At 39.6% G+C, this 23146-nt stretch overlaps 2 protein-coding genes across 4 annotated transcripts; one reads left to right on the top strand and one right to left on the bottom strand.

Moving 5' to 3' along the window:
- Positions 1-13131: 13131 nt before the first annotated feature.
- On the top strand, positions 13132-15497 carry LOC106381466 (proteasome subunit alpha type-2-A). 2 transcript variants are annotated; one of them, XM_013821367.3, is made up of 12 exons: positions 13132-13278; positions 13485-13551; positions 13639-13715; positions 13801-13865; positions 13984-14030; positions 14157-14232; positions 14401-14468; positions 14617-14686; positions 14785-14870; positions 14946-15008; positions 15115-15180; positions 15267-15497. In XM_013821367.3, exons 2-12 carry the CDS (start codon positions 13511-13513, stop codon positions 15313-15315), a joined length of 708 nt encoding a protein of 235 aa, XP_013676821.1. In that variant the 5' UTR covers positions 13132-13278; positions 13485-13510; the 3' UTR covers positions 15316-15497. The 2 variants fall into 2 exon arrangements, with proteins under 2 accessions (XP_013676821.1, XP_013676822.1); XM_013821368.3 differs by having other exon boundaries at positions 13156-13278; positions 13464-13551.
- A 412-nt stretch (positions 15498-15909) lies between these two features.
- BNAC02G25560D lies at positions 15910-21536 on the bottom strand. 2 transcript variants are annotated; one of them, XM_013821366.3, is made up of 14 exons: positions 21131-21536; positions 20893-21058; positions 20419-20814; positions 19639-20088; positions 19451-19558; positions 19243-19373; positions 19037-19166; positions 18629-18947; positions 17933-18558; positions 17667-17825; positions 17514-17588; positions 17143-17448; positions 16860-17075; positions 15910-16666 (listed from the first exon to the last, which is right to left on the bottom strand). In XM_013821366.3, exons 1-14 carry the CDS (start codon positions 21331-21333, stop codon positions 15995-15997), a joined length of 3957 nt encoding a protein of 1318 aa, XP_013676820.1. In that variant the 5' UTR covers positions 21334-21536; the 3' UTR covers positions 15910-15994. The 2 variants fall into 2 exon arrangements, with proteins under 2 accessions (XP_013676820.1, XP_022551967.1); XM_022696246.2 differs by lacking the exon at positions 21131-21536 and having other exon boundaries at positions 20419-20828.
- Between the last annotated feature and the right edge of the window lie 1610 nt (positions 21537-23146).

Raw genomic sequence — 23146 nt, 5'->3', positions numbered from 1 at the left:
TGTTGAAGTTGTTGCGGAAGAGGCTGTGGAAACAGAGGGAAAAAGCAGGAAGAAAGTTGCAGAAGAAGAGAAAAAAGAGGAAGAGGTTGTGAAAGTTGTTGAAGAACAGGCTGGGGAAATTGTCGAGGTTGAGGAATATACTGAGGAAGAAAAGCAAAGGTCGTTTACAAGGAAGCACCGATTCCTTGGATCATGCATAGGTGCAAGGAGAATGCCGCTGTTGCTGTACCTAAGAAGAGTGGCAGACCAAAGAAGAAATCACAGTGGGTGCAGACTCCTTTCACGGAGGGGAAGAAGCGTAAAACAAAGCCTTAGGCTTATGTATTTATTAGGAATCTATGTATAAAACTTGGTAGTAGAATGTTAAGTATTTTGGATGTTTAAAACTTGGTAGTAGAATGCTTTTGAATGTTTAAATCTTGGTGTGTTGCAACAGGTTTGGAAAACTAAGTTTACAGGTGTTACCATGCCCAAAAATGAGTAAGATGGATAACTAGATTTACTGGGTTTATTACGCCAAAAAAACACTATAAAAGATATACAAAAAATTAGTAAACACATGTAAAACACTAATATTTATATATATTATTAAAAAATGAATTAAAAATGCATTTCACATGTAAAACGTGCAGCCGTCATAAATATTTTAATATTATTTTTAACACTTAGTAATACCTATGGTAATCTTCAAGGTAATAGTAATACCACCATACACATAGTAATACTTTGACATTTTTTACGTTTTTGTAGTAAATCCATCTCAAAAAAGAAGGTTTGGTAGTAGAACCAATGATTTTACCCTATTATTATCGTCAAAGAAGACATTTACATAAACAATTTACAAGAAATATGTATTTTGTAAAATTTTACTTACTATATTGTTAACCATTCACATATTAACAATGAAAGTTAAGGAGGTTTTTTGGGAAACCGTTAAGATTTTCTTAAACTATTGAAAATAATTAACAAAAATAGTCTAATCTATATATTTATTATATACGTAGCCTACGAAATGAAAATAATCATATAAAGATAGTCTAAATTACACATAACGTAGTGATACATATTGGTTTCGAATTGCACATAATAATACCAGTAAAACCCAGTAATCCAAATTGCACATAATAATATACCAGTAAAACCCAGTAATCCAAATTTCACATAATAAGCCCAGTAATCTCCAGTAAAACCTAAGTAGTACCTGAACCACTCCCACATTCAAAATACGATGCCATACCTTCTCCTCTGGCTCTGCCTCTTCCTCTGGCTCCTCTAGCTCCTCCTCTGCCTCTTTTTCCTCTTCCACGGGATTCTCCTACTGATGGAAATCTTGTTTGTTGTGGTTTTCCTTTCTTTTTGTCAAAATCTGGAAGAAGTATTTTCTTTGCTTTAACATCTTCTGGTATAACCCAATCAGACATATGAGGAACATGATATATGGTCCTGTGACAAGCCAAAGCCCATTGCTCCACCAAATAGTATTTTGAACAATACTCTGATAGATGGAGTTCCCTTCCCGCTGCCTTAGACATGAATGTGGCAGCAGCCACTCCATGCACACACAGGTATTTGTCTTTATCAAATTGCTCACAACTGCAAGTATTCCTAGCCATATCAACAGTATAAACCTTGCCGTCAGTACCATGCACACTGTACTCAAGATGGAAGCTGTTTAATTCGTCAATTGTAAGAAACCCCGCATCAACACATCTTTTAGACATTTCGGTTTCCAAAATAGACACAAGCTTTAGTGTGTATGGTATTTCAGCTGCCTCCTTCCTATGGTTGTTAAACCATTCAGACATTTTCGCAATGATAACATCAAACATTGGTAGTATGGTATACTTTCTCGCTTCCTTAATAACACCATTAAAAGATTCTACTGAATTGGTGGTGTCAACATTGTACCTATCTCCTCTGAAGTAACATCTAGCCCACTTCTTCTCTTCAACACTTTTGTCAAGATACGCTGCTGCACTAGGATACTTCCGGCGAAAAGCATGATAAAGGTACTTGAACTCAGCCTCCGTATAAGCGTGTGCGCATTCTCTAAACTTGAACGCACAAGTATCTTTGTTGTTATGGACGTGGGTTTTAACATTCTGAGACAAATGCCATATACAATACCCATGTTCGGCCTCAGGGAACACTAGACGTACTGACTTGATCAAGCTTTTGTTTCTATCTGAAAGAAATACCAATATCGGGACATCGGATATCACTGATTTCAACTATTCCATAAACCATATCTAGCTTTTATCATTCTCACCATCTGCTACACCAAACGCAATTGGGTAGTGGTGATAATCAGGATCCTGACCAGTCGCAACGAGGCGAACTCCACCATAAACATTCTTGAGGTGTGTTCCATCCACAATGAGGATTTTCCTCATCGCACTGAATCCTTTTATGCTAGCTCCCATGGCAAAAAATAGATACTTAAATTTGTTGGCCTCATCCACTACCACACGAGTTCTTGTGCCAATATTCGTCTGCTCCAGCATGTGCATATAACAGTATAATAAAGTAAAACTCTCTTCTGGACTTCCTCGCACTTCATTAGCAGCTTCTCTTTTTCCTCTCCATGCTAAGGTGTATGATACATGCACACCAACCCTTCGATGAACCAAATCGATCAGAACTTTGGGAACTGGTGTGTCAAATGTACCAGGATAATCTTGAGCCAAAACAGATGCAACGATTTGTGATGTGCCTTTCCTTATATCAGGCAGTGTTCTTGTAGTAACAACAGAACATGTATGCTGCTTGATGTAACTTCTAACTGTCCAAAGATCTGTATTCTTTAGCTTTGCAACTCGCACAAACCACTTGCAGCCGTCTTTGGCTCCTCGGCATTTAACCACAAATCTCGTAGTATCCGACTTAGTTATATCAAACTCAAAACATTTCTGATGTGAAGCCGTCTGAATATGAACTTTTGCTTCCTCCTTGGTTCTAAATTCTTGACCTAAAACCAAACCTGTACCATTTATCCTGTGGCTGATAGACAACTCGTGGTCTTACTTCTGTATCTTCAAGCACATGCTCATCTCTTTCCGTGAAATTCTCATGCATCTCATTGTCTCCGTGAAAAGTGAGCACACCACCAGTTGCATCATTCTCAGTACCATCTTCATCACCAGCCTCTCTAACATGCATTGTTCTTGTAACGACAGAACATGTATGTTGCTTGATGTAACTTCTAACCGTCCAAATATCTGAATTCTTTAACATTGCAACTCGCACAAACCACTTGCACCCATCTTTGGCTCCTCGACATTTAACCACAAATCTCTTAGTATCTGACTTAATTATATCAAATTCAAAAGATTTCTGATATGATGCCATTTGAATAAGAACTTTTGCTGCCTCCTTGGTTATAAATTCTTGACCTATAACCAAATCCATACCATCATCCCGTCTCTGATTAACACCATCATGCATCTCAATGTCTTCGTGAAAAGTGAGCACACCACCATTACCATCTTCATCACCAGCCTCTGTAGTCTCTTTATCAGATATACCGACATAGACATCAGTTTCATCATTCTCAGTCCCATCTTCATCACCAGCCTCTATAGCCTCTCTATCAGATATACCGACATAGCCGTCAGTTTCATCATCCTCTTCTGAAAGTTGCACTTCTTCATTGATGATCTCCACATGTAGAACATTTCTACACATCTCGTGATTTACTTGCAGTAGATAACAAAAAACGTCTTCATCATTCCAGATGTATGATGGCTTGTACGAATACAATACCATTGGAAAATAACTAATCTTCACTTGCACCTTAGCTTCATCTACCTTTATCTTTCTGCAAATACGCTAAATCAAACCAGAGTAAGTGATCTCCTCCATTGATTTCCTCAACACAATCGTGTGAATTTCATCTTCTCCTTCACCATCTCCCGAGATCCATTTTATTTGAGCCCCATCCTTCATATAATATCCTCCATAATCAAAACATATAATTGTGCAATGCGGATTTTGCATTTTCCTGAAATAAAATAGAATATCATTAGAATTATCATTATCACACCGTAAAATCTTTTCTTACTAATACTAATTTAATTCAGTACTATACATAGTAATAGTAGAAATACTAGTAAGAAATATCAATTTAGTAATCTTAGTATTTCCAGCAAAAACTTTTTTGCTTTAGTAAAACTAGTAATACCAGTAATACCCAGAACTTATCCTTGTCTAACTAATCCGCTTTTAGGACGATACTGTTAGGATTTTACATTACCCATAATGTATAATTCATCTTAAATGAAATTACACACATAAAATCATCAAAACACACATAAAATATACCCAAAATCTATAAACACAGTTTTCAAAATCTTTTTTAATCTCTCATAATTTTCATTGGATCATCTTTTTTTTTACACTAGCCGAGATATACACATGTTTTATTAACATTTCAGTAAAAAAATCATCAAAAATGGACGTAAAAAAGTCCCAAAAGCCCTAAACACAGCTTTTGAAATCGTTTTTAATCTCTCAATTTTTCATCAAATCTTACTTTTTTAACGTTACCCTTCATATACACGATATTTAAATGTAATATCATAAAAAATTCATCGAAAACGAACCTGAATTCCCTGGTTTTGAGCTTCAAAAATCGCTTATGGAGGATGAAAGGAAGAGAGGTTGTATGATGAAGAAGGAGACATGTGGGTCAGGAGAAATCTGATTGGTTAAGGTAGTTTTGTGGGCCATGTAGGTAGTTGAATTATGGTTGGTTTATTTAATTGGAGAAATAAATGAAAGGCTAGTTTGGGGAGTGCAATGATAAAAGGGTAGAAAGAATAGAGAGAGGGCATTGAGAATTCATTTAATGGGGCATGGGGTATATGGAGTTAATCTCCATAATTTAAGGGTCTTTTTGGGAACAAGAGAAGGAGTGATCAAGCCGTGGCTTGCAGCAGCCAAGAAAATTGGGAACCGAAATTCGCACTGTCGATTTACATTTAAATTAGGAAACTAGGAAAACCCTAATTTCCCAGAGGTCCCGGATCTCTGCGAGAGCCAATGGCAAGTGACCAAATATATGCGGAAATCATGAAAAGATAACAAACGAGTTTAGAGAAAACAGTAGATCTTATTTCGAGTCCGCGTAAGAGCGTTGCGATCATTACAAGAGATCATAAAAGCTTTGGCCGCAAAGTCTGTCAGCGAGTTACCTAGTTCTAGCGGCCTAAAAGCTCAAACCTAGTTGAGTCGCAGCTCGATAACAAAAAACGAAGAAAATACAGAAAAAGTTTTTGATTGATTTCAGACTGAATCTTATGAAAGGCTGCCTACGTACCCCTTTCGAGGATTAAGTCGAACGTAGTTCAAGAGTGAACCAAGAGATCGAACTGCTTGTGCGCGTTCGTCTGGTAATCGGGTGCCACTCATTGAAACAGAGCATGTCAAGAATAATGCCTCAGAGTTTCTAAGTGCCGAGAGTTCTGAGTCTAAAAAGTTGTCCATCTCCATGCCTCTCGCCTAGGAATCCTTATATACTCACTCCTAGGTTGGTTTACGTTTTTCCCCTTCTGCCCTTAAGCCGTCATAGCCTAAAAATGGAGATATTTCATTTTTCCCGATCTTCGTAATTATCTTCAAAATTTCGTATTTATCCGCGGAAACTTGACATTTATCTTTCCTTGCGAACCAAGCGTAAACTGTCCCACGGTTTACGGGCTGCTGGTTAAGAAATCGTAAGGTGGGCTTCGAGTTATGCCTTAGGTCCATTTGGGCCGTCTTTCGACTTGAAGCATTTATTACGACTTCTTTCGATAAAAACAAACTTTCCGCGGTTTTTATCGTAAAAGTTTGATTGATGACTTCGAATGGCGGAAAACATGAAATGGGTTCGCTACGGTCTTCGGGAGACAGCATCGAAGGGTAGACGAGAATGCATGGATTTGTGTCATATCGACGTTTCGGAAGAGCTCGGTCGCTACGTAGCGACCGAGCTTGGCTCGGGCTCGGTCGCTATGTAGCGACTGAGCGAGACGCTCACTCGGTCGCTACGAAGTGACCGAGCTCGGTTCGAGCTTGGTTGCTTTGCATTGACCGGGCAGTGTGCATGTGCGGTAGTTGCATAGTGACTGAGCTTGGTTTGTCCGTGTTCCGATCGTCACATTCGAACCTATCCGTGGCTGGCTTAGATACGTTTCCGTTACCTTGGGACAACTTGTGTTTGATTCAAACGGAATTTGAACAAGGTTTTATCTCGAGAACATATGTCGCGACATTCTTTTGACCAAGCACAACTTGTCGCGGGAAGAAACTCATACTTGTATTTTGCGGAGATTTGGATGTTAACTTCGTCATAACCATTTTCGACCCCAACAACGGACTTTCAGACATTGATTCCGTCGTGACCGATTTTGACCCCAAAAGTTAGCCCCCCAGCTCATTAGAACCATGAGCTTCTAGCGTGAGGTTTTAGCGAGTTGCTTGGCAAGTTAGGTGAGTTAGGCGGAATTAATGGTCGAAAAGGTCCGTGGTAAGTGGTCTTCTCACTCTTCTAAAAGTTGAATGCGATAAGATTGGGGCTGCGCCTTATGACGGCTGCCTACGTACCCTTGTTGAAGGGATCAAGCCTTTCGTATTTCGTCTTGGAGTTAAGGTTTGTATGACTAGTTTTCTAGCGAGACCTTTACGGTCTGGTTTTTATGTAGAGGTTATCAGGCGTGTTGCTGCCGATGGCATTTTATATGGGTGTAGAAGGAAGACTACGAGTTGTCATCTCGTAATCTAACTCTGTGTGAACTGCTATATCCGTGATCTGTTTCGAGAGTTTTCCGCAGTGTGTAAACTTGCGGGATTTTTGAAGACGCTCGAATATTGGCAAAGAGACAAATTTTGGGATCTCGTATCAAGGTTTTTGATACTATGCCTAGAGATGTTAGAGACCAGTGCGCTGGGTTTTGCGCAAGACCTAGGTTTACTCCTGGTTTTAGAGGGTGCGATGACTAATTCGACTTACGTATCCCGTTTCAGTTTCATCCTGATTCCATACCGGTTTAAAATCCGCGATAGGTTCTCGGCTTATACGACTTGTATGGTTGGAACCGAGCATCTCTCCAAGGACAATTTTTAAGCCTCCCGGAAGTACTGACCAAAAATTTTGGGTTTCTTTTATAGCGCTATTATCCTTGTGTCGGATGTACGATAGTCATCTCTATGAGATGGCTAAGTCTGTTTAGGACGTTAAGAGTTTGTTTTGATCAGCAACAAACTTAATGGTTAAAATTACCGTTTCGAGTCTTCGCGAATGATATATTTTTAGAAGATGTTAGTGCGTATGACTGTCTGGTCTTCCAAGAAAGTGTTTTTATCGAGGAAGGAAATTTCGTCGAAGAACGAATCTTCAGGCGTCTGCGACGTCTCGCGATGCTGAAGATTTGTTATTCTTTCGTATGCCGCGTTTCGTGCTTGAAATGTTCGCGGGTTTGAAGATGTTTCGCGATGTTGCAAGGGATTAGTCTTAGCCATGCGCTTGGGAAACATTCTGGTTTGACTACGGATGTTTGCAGCCAGAATTGTTGTTCCTGTTTGGATTTGATTTGCGATCGAGGAGTTAGGACCAAGGGGTCGCGTAAATTTGTCCCCGGAAAGAGGCATCCTCCTATTCTGTGCTTTGTGTGGTGTTTGCCTTCCGAGATTTCTTTCGTGTCTATTTGATGATGTTCCGTATAGCTATAGGAGCTCTGTTACGAGTTTTCCTTACATGCCGCATTTTACGAGTAAAACACAACGGGCTTAAAGTGAATCGTAGTATATGGAACTTGGTCGATTTTTGACAAGTGGAACCTTTTCGTTAACTGTTTTTTTGTTAGGACTGAGTTTTGTCATGACGAATTTACCGTATGATTCCCGTTTTTGGGTGGTACGATAATTATTTGTGTAATCGTTACTTGGCGTTTCAAGACAAATTCCGGATTACCGTTTAGCCATCAAGTTATTGGAGCGGTGGTCATTCAATTGTTTCGGCTTTGCATGAAGGTTGTGCTCAGCTTTATAGCCAAGGACGTTGTTGCCAAAGGATTAGACCATGACACTTTCGTGCTGTCAATAAGGCCAAGTCGGTTAGAATCGTCCTTAAAGGGGATGCTGTAACCTAGTTCGGCTTCGAAGGAAAGGCGTAATTGGGCGAGTGACGAATGGCGTTTATCGAGATTGATTGGCCGAGTATGCCCATGGTGGTAGAAAACGTTTTTCCACTTTAGGGTTAATTTATACGATGAAAGTTTCGTATAATGTTTCCTTTATTCGTATGGAAGTTGTTTCCTTTGTTTCCGAGGGAGATAAATCCTAAGAAGCTCGATACAGAGCCCGTGCGGGGTTAGTTGCGGGGTGATTTCCTGCTCGGACGTGACCAAGCGGAATGAAAGCGGATGCCAGTGAGTCGCGGGGCTAAAGAATGAGACCTTTCAGATCGTGGCGCGAGGAAGTAAAGTTTATATTGGTCGGCCAATGTCGGATCATACAGCATGGTTTTTGCTATAAGGAAAGTACTTTTTCGTAAAACCTGTTACGTTTACTTTTGAAAGTTACTTCGTATGACATGATCTGATTATACGAAGGATTTTTTGCGTAAGTAACGGGCGACCGGTTTTTACGAATTTATTAAATTGACGCGACATATGGAGATGTCAAAATAACGATGTTTCCGCAGATTTTTGAGAAACGTTTCCGCTTTTGTTTTTATTCTTCGGTGAAAGTTTCTTTGAGTCACTCATGGAGTTTTACCAAAGGTTATTTCACCGAGATCTAGTCGCGAAACGGTTTTGCAGGTTTCTTGAATGAATCAGTTAAACAGCGATAGACTTAGTCGACGAGCGGAGAGGACGTGATCTCTTTGGCGTATTTTCTGTTACTTTTGTTCTTGATTTTGCTTTGTCGCAAATTTTTTTGATGTTTTTCCGTGAGTCGGTTGGTTCAACGGAAAATGAGAGCGATGCTTTGATGCCTGAAGATTTCTCGTATAATGACTCTTATACGAAACTCGTTTTATCAAATCGAAAAAGATCTTTATGACATCAGCAAATCATCGACTTTCATTCTGAAGTTTGGCATAGGTTTTCTAAAGGAATGATTGCGATGATAGATGCTATATATTCTTTGAGAATTTTTCCAAGATGGTTTGGATCAGTTCCTAGCGTTTAGACGAATCTCAGATTGTCGTTTGCTTTTAGGATGATCTTGACGAGACATCGCATTGTTTGAATATTTTTCCGCATATTTCTACAAGAGTTTGCTTTGTCGAAAGCGTTTTCTTGTCGAAAGCGTTTTCTTGATCTTGACGAGACATCGCATTGTTTGAATATGTTTTTGAAGTATGGGAGTATACGAGTATAGTATATACGCGACCTACTCCGTCCCTTTTTTCTCGAGGAATAGAATGATCGACAGTCCGAGTCTGTTTGAAGACGACGCTTGGACTGTGATTTGGTTGTTTCCAGGTTGAAGACTTGAAATATGTCGGTTCCGAAAGAATTGCCAGAAACGAATCGGTTTTAAGACGACGTTCATGTCTCTTGTTTTTTCTCTCCTTAGGAAGCGAGCTTGATATGCGTGGCGATCGTTTCTCAATTTTCGGAGAGTTTAGATCGGTTTGCAAGATCTGGACGAACAGTTATGGGACAATATATCGAGACAGGAAAAATCACCTAAGACTTAGTTCGCTAGACTATCCACCTAGGGTTTACGTTCCCTAAAGTTCTATGGCAGTCTCAAAGGTGTTTTTATTTCTTTGTAATTTCCTACGAAAACTCCAAGTCTGATTTCAAAAATTTCAAGTCGCAAATACCTTAGTTCTCTCGAAGATGTAGTTTTGTCTCTTCTCAGTTTTGCTTGCTCATTTCCCCTTCCTCTTCTCGTGCATGTTCGCATTTTTCAATATTGGTATTTATCGTTTGAAACTTGACATTTATCTTCCGAACTTGACTGATACAAAGTCAATAAAAAGGTTCAACATAATTGTATAGTTGAGGCGGCTAAGGTGTTAAGTTAACCGTTGCCGTATTATACGATTAATCTGAATCCACGCGTGAAAACTAGTCTTTGCGGGTTTTTTTTATCGTAAAGTTTCAATGGTAACTCCAATCGAGACGAAACAAGAGACGTTTCGATCGAGATTTGAAGTAGAACACGAAGATGGAGGTAAGGGCGAGTAGGAGCAAGCAAAGGAGTTTAGACGAGTCTTAGTTGTTTTCGTCGTAATATCTCAACGGAAACTCTGATTGAGACGAAACGAAAAGCGTTTCGATCGGGATTCAAAAGAGAACACAAAGGAGGAGCTTTTTGAGGCCAGACAGGTCGCGATGTAGCGAGCTGAAGGTCTGACAGGTCGCTATGTATCGAGTAGAAGTAAGCCAAGAAGAGTCCTACTTGTTTTCGACGTAAAATCTCAACGGAAACTCCGATTGAGACGAAACGAAAAGCGTTTCGATGAAGATTCAAAAGAGAACGCAAAGGAGGACCCTTTTTAGGCCTGACAGGTCGCTACGTAGCGAGTGGAGAGTTGGCTTGAGCTCGGTTGCTACGTAGCGACCGAGCCGTGTGCGTTCTCGGTCGCTACGTAGCGACCGAGCCGTGTGCGTTCTCGGTCGCTACATAGTGACTGAGCCGTGTGCATGCTCGGGCTGTGTGCGTGCTCGGTCGCTACGTAGCGACCGAGCTTGGCTGGAGCTCGGTCGCTACGTCGCGACCGAGCTGTGTTGGTGCTCGGTCGCTACGTAGAGACCTAGCTTGGCTTGAGTTTGGTCGCTACGTAGCAACCGAGCCGTGTGCTTGCTCGGTCGCTACGTAGCGACCGAGCTGTGTAATCGATTTGTTGCGCTTCCTTTTTCCGCGATTAACAAAAGGGTTTTCTGCGGTTTTTGGGAGAATAAGTTTTACCCTTCCGAAACGTTTTCGGAAAACGTGTTTTGGTAAAACCCTTACGCATTGAGATTTCTTTTGTTCGGTAATGAGCCAAACTTATGGGGTTTGATAAGATTTATCGTTTCCCTTTATGTTTAAAAAGAGAAATCGCGAGCTCGTTTCATTGCACTTTCCGTGACGAAAAGTCGCAGCAAGATTTTCGATTTTCTCAAGAACTGTGGCGTTTGCGTAGGTGCTGGCCATAGGCGCAGTGGCGGCTGGAGTTTTCTTACCAGCGTCGTTGCGAACTGCAATTTTCTCTTTTGTATTTCCAGACATTGTTTTGATCAAGCGTTTTGCGGCTATGAGTTGGAGTAATCCGTACCTCCCCTCCTTCTAGCGCCAAACTGTGGGAACCGAAATTCGCACTGCGATTTACGTTTAAATTAGGAAACTAGGAAAACCCTAATTTCCCAGAGGTCCCGGATCTCTGCGAGAGCCAACGGCAAGTGACCAAATATATGCGGACATCATGAAAAGATAACGAACGATTTTAGAGAAAACAGTAGATCTTATTTCGAATCCGCGTAAGAGCGTTGCGATCATTACAAGAGATCATAAAAGCTTTGGCCGCAAAGGCTGTCAGCGAGTTACCTAGTTTTAGCGGCCTAAAAGCTCAAACCTAGTTGAGTCGCAGCTCGATAACAAAAGATGAAAAAAATACAGAAAAGGTTTTTGATGGATTTCGGACTGAACCTTATGAAAGGTTGCCTACGTATCCCTTTCGAGGATCAAGCCGAACGTAGTTCAAGAGTGAACCAAGAGATCGAACTGCTTGTGCACGTTCGTCTGGTAATCGGATGCCAGTCATGGGAACAGAGCATGTCGAGAATAATGCCTCAGAGATTCTAAGTGCCGAGAGTTCTGAGTCTAAAAAGTTGTCCCTCTCCATGCCTCTCGCCTAGGACTCCTTATATACTCCCTCCTAGGTCGGTTTACGCTTTTCCCCTTCTGCCCTTAAGCCGTCATAGTCTAAAAATGGAGATATTCCATTTTTTCCGATCTTCGTAATTATCTTCAAATTTTCGTATTTATCCGCGGAAACTTGACATTTATCTTTTCTTGCGAACCAAACGTAAACCGTCTCACGGTTTACGGGCTGCTGGTTAATAAATCGTAAGGTGGGCTTCGAGTCATGCCTTAGGTCCCTTTGGGCCGTCTTTCGACTTGAAGCGTTTATTACGACTTCTTTCGATAAAAACGAACTTTCCGTGGTTTTTTATCGTAAAGTTTGATTGATGACTTCGAATGGCGGAAAACATGAAATGGGTTCGCTATGGTCTTCGGGAGACAGCATCGAAGGGTAGACGAGAATGCATGGATTCGTGTCGTATCGACGTTTCGGAAGAGCTCGGTCGCTACGTAGCGACCGAACGGAACGCACGCTCGGTCGCTACGTAGCGACCAAGCTTGGCTAGGTCGCTATGTAGCGACTGAGCGAGACGCTCGCTCGGTCGCTACGTAGCGACCGAGCTCGGTTCGAGCTTGATCGCTTCGCATTGACCGGGTAGTGTGCATGTGCGGTAGTTGCATAGTGACTGAGCTTGGTTTGTCCGTGTTCCGATCGTCACATTCGAACCTATCCGTGACTGGCTTAGATACGTTTCCGTTACCTTGGGACAGCTTGTGTTTGATCCAAACGGAATTTGAACAAGGTTTTATCTCGAGAACGTATGTCGCGACACTCTTTTGACCAAGCACAATTTGTCGCGGAAAGACACTCATACTTGTATTTTGCGGAGATTTGGATGTTAACTTCGTCGTAACCGTTTTCGACCCCAACAACGGACTTTGAGACATTGATTTCGTCGTGACCGATTTTGACCCCAACAAAATTTTTGGAGAGAAGGGTCGGAGCCATATCAACCATATAATGCAAACCAGAGCAAATGTGCCAATTTTTTTTGTTTTTTTTTTCTCAATGGAAACCCGACACAGTTTACTGTTGTCCGCCCACTAACTGGTGAGGAAAAAGGAAGAGAGACACAAAAGGCTATTCTCTTCGCGTTTTGGCATAATTTGATACAAACCAATCCGGTTAACTAAACCAGTACCACTTAGTAAAAACGGCATCGTATACAGTTAAATCTTTTTTTCTTTTTCTTCACCTGTCTCTATAGTACCAACCCTTTCTTCAAGAAACCATAATTTAATTTGACATAAACCAATCCGGTTCAATTAAACCAGTGCCACGTAATAAAACGGCGTTTCGAGCAAATCTTCTTTTTTTTTTTCCTTCACCTGTTAGTGCCACCAACCCTTTCTTCAAGAAACCTAAAAGCTTTTTTATATCTCCCCACATCGCTCTCGTCGTCTCTCCTTCGTCCATTGATCGTAACCTCAAAGGTATGCTTGATCGCTGAGTTGATTTGGTTCCACATGTTCTTTGAGATCTCTAGGTTTAGTTAGATTTAATTGCTTCAGTGTAGTTTCTGAGCCGTAACTTCGTTTTGACCTAAGTTGTAATTACTAATTGGGTTCATCTTGATGAATCTGGATCGCTGGATGTTCTATGGTTCTAAATTTAGCAGATTTTTTATTTTATTTTGCAGAACTTTTGAGCTAAGCTTAAGGTGCAATGGGAGACAGTCAGTACTCGTTTTCACTCACTACCTTCAGGTATGAACTTGTCTTTATATTTAAAATGCAGCTCCTTTGCTCACTTAGATCAGGGATTGATTTGCGTTGTGTTTGTGAAAAAAATAGCCCTTCAGGGAAGCTTGTTCAGATAGAACATGCTCTAACAGCTGTTGGATCAGGCCAAACATCTTTGGGAATCAAAGGTAGGTTTGTCAATAATAAATGATGACCTTATGGAATTTTTTAATAAGAGGAATTATAAATATGAATGTGGTTTATTTCATGCAGCTTCAAACGGAGTTGTTATTGCTACTGAGAAGAAGCTTCCCTCTATTCTTGTTGATGAAGCCTCTGTAAGTTTGATTATCTCTTCCCTGTGGTCACCATGTTCTGTGCTATTTGGTCTGGAACTTTCATAGGAGGTTGTGTATTTATTAGTAACTATAATGTTAAGTCTGACTTGTATTTCAGGTTCAAAAGATTCAGCATTTGACTCCCAACATTGGAGTTGTATACAGGTTCTTCCCCTCAGCTATCTGTTTGATAACTGATTTGGTTTTATAGCTTGAAATTTGGATTTGGGTTATCATTGGTTGCCTTTGCTCTATAGTTCAATGCTAAGTTTAGTATTTGCTTCTCTGTAGTGGTATGGGCCCCGATTTCCGAGTTCTTGTGCGGAAGAGTAGGAAGCAGGCTGAGCAATACCTCCGCTTGTACAAAGTAATCTTAAATCTCTCTCTCTCTCTATTCTCATCTACTTTTCTTGGAGTATTGTAATATCCATGTATAATTAAAATTCAGCATATACTTTGGATTGATGATTCTTGTTAATATTTGCTCTTGTTGCTTATTCGTAATTCAACTTCTAAGGAGATTTAATTGTTGCAGGAACCCATCCCTGTCACTCAACTTGTAAGGGAAACTGCTACGGTTATGCAAGAGTTCACTCAATCGGGGTAAGTACTATTCAAAATCTACTTAAGAAGAGTTACTTACTATACTAGATCATGGATTTGGCATGAGAAAATGCTGTTAAAGCAAAGTATCCATAAACTAGACTACTGAATCTTGCTTCTAATTTTGGTTTATTTCCCCTGTTAATAGTGGTGTTAGGCCGTTTGGAGTTTCTCTACTAGTGGCTGGGTATGATGACAAGGGTCCTCAGCTGTATCAGGTATGTAGATCATAATTCACTTCAATACACAATTTGCTAAAAATATGTATAGTGCTTATGTTACAAACATCCCATTTTAGAATTTCAATTTTCACTAGGTGGATCCGTCTGGTTCTTATTTCTCATGGAAAGCTTCGGCGATGGGAAAGAATGTCTCAAATGCTAAGACATTTCTCGAGAAGAGGTGATAAGATTTTGCTTTTTGTGATATAAGTTTGTGATCTTCGAAGCATGTCATGTCATCTTAGTCTCTTATTAGGTACACCGAAGATATGGAGCTTGATGATGCCATTCATACAGCGATATTGACACTGAAGGAAGGGTGAGATTTTCGTTTACTAAACTTTGTTTGTGTTAATTCTAAATTACAGAACTTTTCTAAAGACCTAACATCCCTTTGTGTCTTTCTTACTCTGTCTGTTTCACAGTTTCGAGGGAGAAATCTCGAGCAAGAATATTGAGATTGGCAAGATTGGTGCTGACAAAGTTTTTAGGTAACGTTCAATACTTCCAAACTTAATAGAATCAAAGGGATCTTTGTTATTGCCATCAATGTCTGAAAAGAGGTGGTTATGTGCAGGGTACTAACACCGGCAGAGATTGACGATTACTTGGCTGAAGTCGAGTAAACTTTCACTTGGGCCGCTCAACAAACCTGGCTTTGAATCTCAATACTATCTTTTGCTTTTCTACCTAGTTGGACAAAAAAACTGTGGTTCTTGCTTATGTAGACTTTTGGAACTTGTTAAAACTCGAGACCCTGTTTAGAATCTGTTTTCTTTTCACTCGTTTAAACAATGTTCAAAATGTCTCTTACCGTGTTTGGTTTACACAAGGACCAATGGGATACTTCCTCAGCAACTTATGTGTAGCTGTGTCTTAGACCGGCAACAAACAAGTCTGTAAACAACAATCTATCTAACAAGTTCCGCAATTGTAAAATGTATTACTCAATGTGGCAATTAGATGTTTTGAATGCCTAGATTGATTTTCTTAATCGTTTTGTTTGTTTTTATCACGAGTAAGGAAGGGTGCGTAGACACCAATTTTTTTATTTTTTTATAACATTGGTATTACTTGCCTCCAAATGTACAAAGAAGCAAGAAGAGATCGTCATTTCATTTAAGTCCCTGTACTATCTTGCATATCTCGCATCTCCCCATTTTTTAACATTAACACACTCTAACACCCTTTTTAACTTTTAACAATTTACTGCATGTGCCTTCTACAAAATCTTCAATGAAATAAATAACAAATAAAATTTCAAATGTTGACACAAGGAAAGAAAAGTTTTTACAAGCAGAGTTATTAACAACGCATTTGATCTACAAAGACTAGAGACTGCATTTTCTTGAAAATGGTCTCAACAGAACTAAACTCCAACTCAAAACCATAGCTCCGACCACCGTACTCAACGTACAGAAACCTCGCCGGAGAATCTTCCGCCGGTGAAGGCAAAACCGTTGATATCTCTGGAAACTCAGGAGAAGGAGGAAGAGGCAAATCTCTCTTCTTCTTGAGAGAATAATACACATCTGCTAAGAGAATCCAAATGAGATCAGAATCAACGCAAGCCAAACCTCTCAACGCATTCAAAGCCGCTTCTCTCAACCCTGTTACGCCGCTGCACGCTATCCCAACGACCAAGCCTGCAACTTTCTTCAAAACTGCATCTAAAGCTGAAGCACAGCGTTTGTCTCTGGAAAGCTCAGCGATCATGTTGAGAAGTGCAGCTTGCACTTTCAAGCTGGAAACTTCAGCAATGGAAGAAGAAGAAGCTGACTCAGAAATGGTTCTGTAAGGAAGCCTGAGAACTGATTTGTTCTCTTCTCGGAGGTGTTTTGGCGTCATAACGTGGAAGGGAGATGTTGTTAAAAGCTTCCAGAAGTCATGGCCATCGTTGCGGAAACGACGTGAGAAGAAGTCTCCTCCAGATGTTTGAATGACTCTGGTTATCACATTCAAGCATCTCCGTACAGCCTGTGGAACAAATGAAGCAGGTTTTAGAAATTTGTAGTGTTCTAAAAATCGGCAAATCAAATCTGAAACGATTTGTTTAAAAGATTGGTGTAACCATTTTAAAAATCGGTCTAGGCGCCCGTCTAAACAAAAATCCTCTATAAAGAGCCTAACACCGCCTAGTGATTGATTTCTAGATAGAGAGAGATTGTACCACAGGATTTCTGTTTCTTATGCAAGCAACAAAGAATGGCCAGATTTTGTTGATAGCAGGTAAGAGACGGTTTTCATCTGCTCCATCGTCGGTGGCATTCATGTAGTCTTTAAGCTGATAGAGTGAAGCAAACTCAATGACTTCTTCCATCGTTTCTTTAGTTTCTGTCTCAGCTCGATAAGCTTCCTCTACTTTAGCCAGTGTCACTATTCCTTCCTGTAGTATTGGAAAGTTACTAATTTGAGTTCCAGAAAAACCAATCCAAAGGGGAATGTTACTGTACCTCGATTATATCGAGAGCAACCAAGCATGAAACTTGATTTGATGATGCAAGGAGAGGTGTGGCTGCAATTAAACATGAAGAGGCGATTGATCCAACGGTGCGTCTGTATCTTTTAGAACGATTCAGTTCAAGCAGTATGTGTTCCCATTCATCTTCATTAAATTTATCCTCAGAATTTGAACCCTTCTCTTGCGCGGATGTTATTGCATCAGATGCTTTGGTCTTAACCTGGTCACTATATGACTTGGCTTGGTCTGGTAATAGACTAGCCTCGTTCTTAGATGCTTTGACCATCTCAACAACAGCCTATCAGTGGCACCAACAAAAAGTTAGACCAAGAAAACTAGTGAACCGAAGAATGAATCTAATACCTTCAAGAAGGGTAGAGTAAGATTTGGATGATGCTGTCTACCAACAATCTCTAGCTCTTGAGAAACCAATCGCATCTGCAGATCAAGAAAAATAAAAATTTCTTTAACATAAGGATAAAGATATAAACAGTTCACTGCAAAATGTGGCTTTACCGGTTCCTCCAACAAAGGCAATATTTCATGAGCAACTCCAATATAAGAAAGCATAGCAGCGAGAACACTTGGAACATGAGGATTAAGATCCAGGTGGCGCAGCTGACGACAAATAGAGTCAACAACATAATCTGCATTTGCTACAACCAGATGCCCTACCTGCACACAAAACAAAAGAAGGGAAAGTTAAAAAAAAAATATATATATATATAATTATAGGTATAGTGATGTGTTTGGATCCAAAAACGTTAATCATAAACTCTCACAGTGGGATGGCCAGAGGTGGTAGCAAGAAGACGTAAGACAGCGTCAGAAGCGTTTCTAACTTGGAAGCTTGAACACGTAAGACTCTCAAGCAGAAGGTAAAGCGAAGAGTGAAGAAACCCACTCGAAGCAAAATCTTCCCCAAGGCACAACGAAAACACACCGACTCCTTCTATTATAACTTGGTGTAGCATTGCAGTGTCCCTTAAAAAATGCAGACTAATATGTTCAACATCGGTGGTATCGGTTTGGTTCACTGGGAGATCCCACACTTGAGAAGATTGGTACTCGTGCAAGATTTTACCAATGCAATCGATCAGATGAGTCTTTGCACGTTTGTTCCATGAGACTTCCCAGGAGAGTTTGTTGTCTCTTCCCTTTCTTGACTTCTTCCGAAGCAGTCTTGAGAGAGCATCAGTTGCTTGTTCTGATAGACCAAAAATCATATCGTTCAAGATACAAGAAGCAGTTGCCGCCTGGCGTACTAACTGTCCTGAACCAGTTCGATTACACCATGTTTCCCAGTCTTCTCCGTTGTACTCTTTTACACGAACTTCTGAAACCAATCTACGGAAAAACCCCAAAGGAATGTCCAGGATGACTGCTAAACTGCCATCGTTTTCAGGTCCTAGCAAAAACACAAACAAGATCATTAACTATGACTCATCTATATGTTAACTGCAGAACAATTAACTCACCTGCCATTAAGGATAAACCTACAAGTCTAAGGATACCAGCGAGCATCTCGTAGAGCTTCTGACTACCAACATAAGAGAACCAAGGTGGCATTCGAGGTAACACAAAGCTACTGGTCTGTGATATCTCCAGCTTTCCTTGATCTGATTCAGCGTGGCTGCGACTGGTCTCCCTGAACCCCACTTTTAATTCTGTGATGGAAGGGAGGTAACCTGTCGATGAAGTAGGCCTGTCTGCGATGAGCTTCTCAAGAGAGCCAGTGTATGCTGAATTGTGGCTCAGACAGAGAGCAAATGTATCCAGGAATCTACTAGCTGTTATCTAAGAAGCACCAAATATTATTAGATCATGTTTTTTTTTTTAGAAGAAGCAACCAAACCTATGAGCGTGATAAGAGAAAGAATACATACTGGAGACTGAAGATGATCCGCCAGAAACTGAGGACCAGAGTAATAAGTGACTACAAGTAACTGCTTCACAACCGAAAGTGCAGGCAATTCCTCATTCCCCAAAACCACTTTTGGTAGCCTCTCCAGTAGTCTGTCATCAACACACGCTTATAGGTCACTGAGCTTGAACAGGAAAGAAACAATATAACAGCAAAGAGAAACAATACCTGGTAAAAATCTTGCTTATGTCGCTCTCTACTTGATACTTTGTACGTTCAGAGAATAAGTGGTCGAGAGTTTCCTGGGCTGCTACAGAGACTTCATCAGAGACATCAACAACCAGAGTACATACGCATTCCTGCATCATAATAAATAAGAAATCCATCAAGTCGCAAGTATCTAACATCATTGTGTTGTTGTTAGTTATGAACTTACCAACATCACTAGCCTGGCACCCTTCAACGACCGAGGGGTCTTAGATAGCAGTCCACGTATTGCTGCTAGAAACCCCCATCTAATTTTTCCAGCTGGGTGAATAAGAATCTGAAACCAATTAAGATTCACCGCTCAGACTCAAACAAAAAAAGACAGTACAAAAGTGATGAGCGGGAAATATAGCATACATGAGGAAACGTATCACACAAGAGCTTATTCACGTGAGATGTTGTGTTCTCTAACCATTCATTTGTACGTTCAACACGAAAGGAGTCACCACTCAGTTTCTGACTCGATTTTTCTTGTCCATTGTTGATTTTAACAATCTCTTGGCTTGTCGTTTCTGTCCTCTGCCCTTGAGATTTTGTTGTTAGAGAACGAAGTTCGTCCAAAACTGAGTGTGCAGATTCATGCTTCTGCAGCTTAGTATCATCACCATCATAAATACCGAGGGCCGATGAATTAGTCTCATCATCAAGGACTATCATGAGGAACTCGGCTAAACATCTAATTGCTTGGTCCAAAGCATCAACGCTTCCTGCAGCTCCGCTAATCATTGCTCTTGAAACATGCAACACTTTGGCAATTTGGCTAACAACACCAGGTAGAAAAAACGCCAACACATCAGCAGTACCAATCTACAAAAAAAAACCATGGTGTAGAGTTTGAGTTGATTTGATTCTTATTGAGTTTTTAGATGACTGGATAGTTTAATATGTTTTTTCTTTAACCACTCTAAATCTCAACTAAAATCATCAGATTTTTATTTTGATTTTTTTAAAATAAGAAATTCCATCCGAACACACTTGAAAACCAGCTTATATTTTCAAGTGAATTTTAGAGTACTCTTATGAAAATTTCATAGAGTTTTTTTAAAATTCATGTGTTAAATAACATTGGATTTGTCTTTTTAATACCAACAAAAATGACAAATGTATCAAACCCTGTATGCATAATACAATAGTTACCTTAACCACAAGTATTCGTAAGGTCATAAAGGCTTCAACTCGAAGGTGTGCACTTCCTCTATGTCCTCGTGAAGCCTCTGCATCAGCCACTTTGAGAAGAATGGAAAGCCAATGACCCACAGCAGCCAAAGCAGAGTGAGACTGAAGAAACGCAAGCAAGCATTCTCCCGTCGTTTCTAAACCAAACTCTGAAACCTTCTGAGTCTGACAATCTCCTCTATCCGACAGCTGAGGCCAGCCAAGAGTCCCCTTACATCCGCAGGAATCATCAGAACAAGGAACCAAACCAGAGATCATCGCTCGGAAACATCTGATGATCCCTTCACGAAACTCCTCAGAAGCCTCAGACGGCGTCAAAACAGCACCACTAGTCAACTTCTTCATAATCACAACCATCTGAAAGGAGATAACTTTTCAAATTCAACATAACATACATACAGTCCTCCCCCATAACTAATTCAAAATCAAACTCACCTGATCAACTGATCCGACGTGGCATTTCTTTAGAAGCTCCTCGAGACAAGAGACTACACCTTCAGCTACTTTATCACTCACTCTGTAAGGAACAACAACACCTCCTCCTTGATTCCTGCAAGCTACTGCAGCGTCTAGCAGAAGAAGCAAAGGGAACAAAGTGTAGCTGAAAAAAAAAACAAAAACTTTATCAACATCGAAACCAAAGGTGGAGACTTTATGTATGGCGAGTACTTACTGGAAGAAGGACTGCAGAGACGACGGAGGAGCACGGCGGAGGAGGCTGAGCAGCTCTGGGATCACCGCCGGATCCTTTTGAGGGGTTTGCGAGAGGCTTAGAAGCTCCAAGGAGAGAGCTTTGAGCTGTGCGAAGAGGGCTTCTCGTCCCTCGACGTCGTCTCCGTTGGTTTCGCGGCGGACTACGACGACGGACTTCTCCATTCGATCCGATCAATTTGACGAAACCGCGACAAAATTGAAGCCAAAATTCTCGAAGCTGAACTTTAATTGAGACAACCCAGCAGTGTTTGACCCGACCCGACAGTGTTGACCCGACCGGTGAAGCTGTAGCAAGTAGAACCTTTCTCCGTCGCGACTATAGACCGGAGTTTTGATTTTTTCGTCGGCAACGGAGTTTTTATCGAGGGATTGTTTATTTTGAAATTTTTAATATTTATTTTTTTTAAAAAAAATTTAAAATTATATCTTAAAAATTTCACCTACTATCTTTAAATCCTAAATCTAAAGATATTTTAGTATTTAACCATCTTAGCAAAAATGACTATTTTACAGAATTTTTTTTTTTGTTATAGGGTTTTAGGAAATAATGCAAAATTGACTTTATATTTATAGATAATCTCAAAATAAACCTTCTATTCATATGTAACTGCAAAATAAACCTCATAATTACAAAATAATCAACTTGCAGATTTGGATTGGGTATGGAAACACTGATCAACACAAAATAAAATGTATTAACTTACAAAATTATAAAACATATAATATTAGAATTACGTATATTTGTCTCTTATAAATATTTTTTTGATGGTACTTTTTATCTTTACCAGTACTAAAGAGCATTTTCAAAAATGCATTATTCATTAAGTGGCAAAAGATTCTTATATCTTTGTTTTCTATATATATAATAATCACTATTTAAACAAAAAATAATATTTCTTTTTTCAATTATACTTTTTCAAATTCAAACTTCTTTATAATATTTTTTTTTCAAAATTTCTTTTTGAAAATCAAAACTTAGGTTTGAAACTATTTTTTGTTTAAATAGTGATTATTATATATAATCACTATACCATATTTAAGTAAGGTACCAAAACAAAAATAGTTTTCACAATCACTAAGTTTATATATACCAAAAAAGTTTGAATTTAAAGTTTATATATACCAAAAAAACTATACCATACAATAGTAGTGTTAGTTTTGAGTTTGTCGCTGTTCTGAATAGAAAAAGAAGAACAAAATATGTATGTGACTTATGGTACCAGGATGCAATAGAACCTTATCTTAAAATAAAACATTATCCTATGCTTGAAGTATTTCGAGCAGGCCATACAAGAAAATGTGGCCAATTTCGTGAATGGGGTACAGGAAAGCATGGGATTTATTTCAGAAGAAAGTATTCTCAACGGTTGGGATGGGCGCTTTACTGGTTTACGCTATACCCCAAAGAAACATAAGTTTTTTCCTAAAACTTTTCACAATATTTAAGTAAGTTCGTTGTTTGTATTTAAAAGAGCTAATCCTAAGCGGTATTAGTAATGTGCTATATAATATGTAGCAAAATATCATAAAGTGAAAATATATTTAATACTTATGTATATTATTGGTTCAATTAGGGATGGACGTCCGGGTACCCGTCCGGGTTCGGATTTTCGGGTATTTCGGTATAGAGGTATAGAACCCGTTCGGGTATTTCTGTACTTCGGGTCGGCTTCGGGTATTTTTAGTTCGGGTTCGGTTATTTCGGATTGGGTTCGGATATTTAGATTTTGAAAAAAAAATTAAATTTTTCACTTCACAAATTTCTTGTATTTAAAAATATAACTTTCACTTAACTATTTTTTATTTTAATAGATTGAATGGTTAATAGATTTGGATATAACATTTTGAAACTAAAAAGACATTAATTTGGTTATTGTTTTTAAATTTTGGATATAACTTTTTGTTAATTCTTGAAATAAAAAGTTTGACATGCATTTTAAGTGAGTAGCAAATTATTTTCTCCGTAATTCTATGT

Source organism: Brassica napus, chromosome C2, assembly GCF_020379485.1.
Source record: "Brassica napus cultivar Da-Ae chromosome C2, Da-Ae, whole genome shotgun sequence".
NCBI lineage: Eukaryota > Viridiplantae > Streptophyta > Magnoliopsida > Brassicales > Brassicaceae > Brassica > Brassica napus.
This window is presented reverse-complemented; position numbering and strand designations above follow the sequence as displayed.

Coding starts and splice junctions, on each gene's coding strand:
- LOC106381466 (XM_013821367.3), top strand. CDS start 13,511: ATGGGAGACAGTCAGTACTCGTTTTCACTCACTACCTTCAG. Junction 14,233..14,400: donor AATACCTCCGCTTGTACAAA/GTAATCTTAAAT, acceptor TAATTGTTGCAG/GAACCCATCCCTGTCACTCA. Junction 14,871..14,945: donor AAGACATTTCTCGAGAAGAG/GTGATAAGATTT, acceptor GTCTCTTATTAG/GTACACCGAAGATATGGAGC.
- BNAC02G25560D (XM_013821366.3), bottom strand. CDS start 21,333: ATGGAGAAGTCCGTCGTCGTAGTCCGCCGCGAAACCAACGGAGACGAC. Junction 19,167..19,242: donor ATAAGCAAGATTTTTACCAG/GTATTGTTTCTC, acceptor TGTTGATGACAG/ACTACTGGAGAGGCTACCAA. Junction 18,948..19,036: donor CGGATCATCTTCAGTCTCCA/GTATGTATTCTT, acceptor GGTGCTTCTTAG/ATAACAGCTAGTAGATTCCT.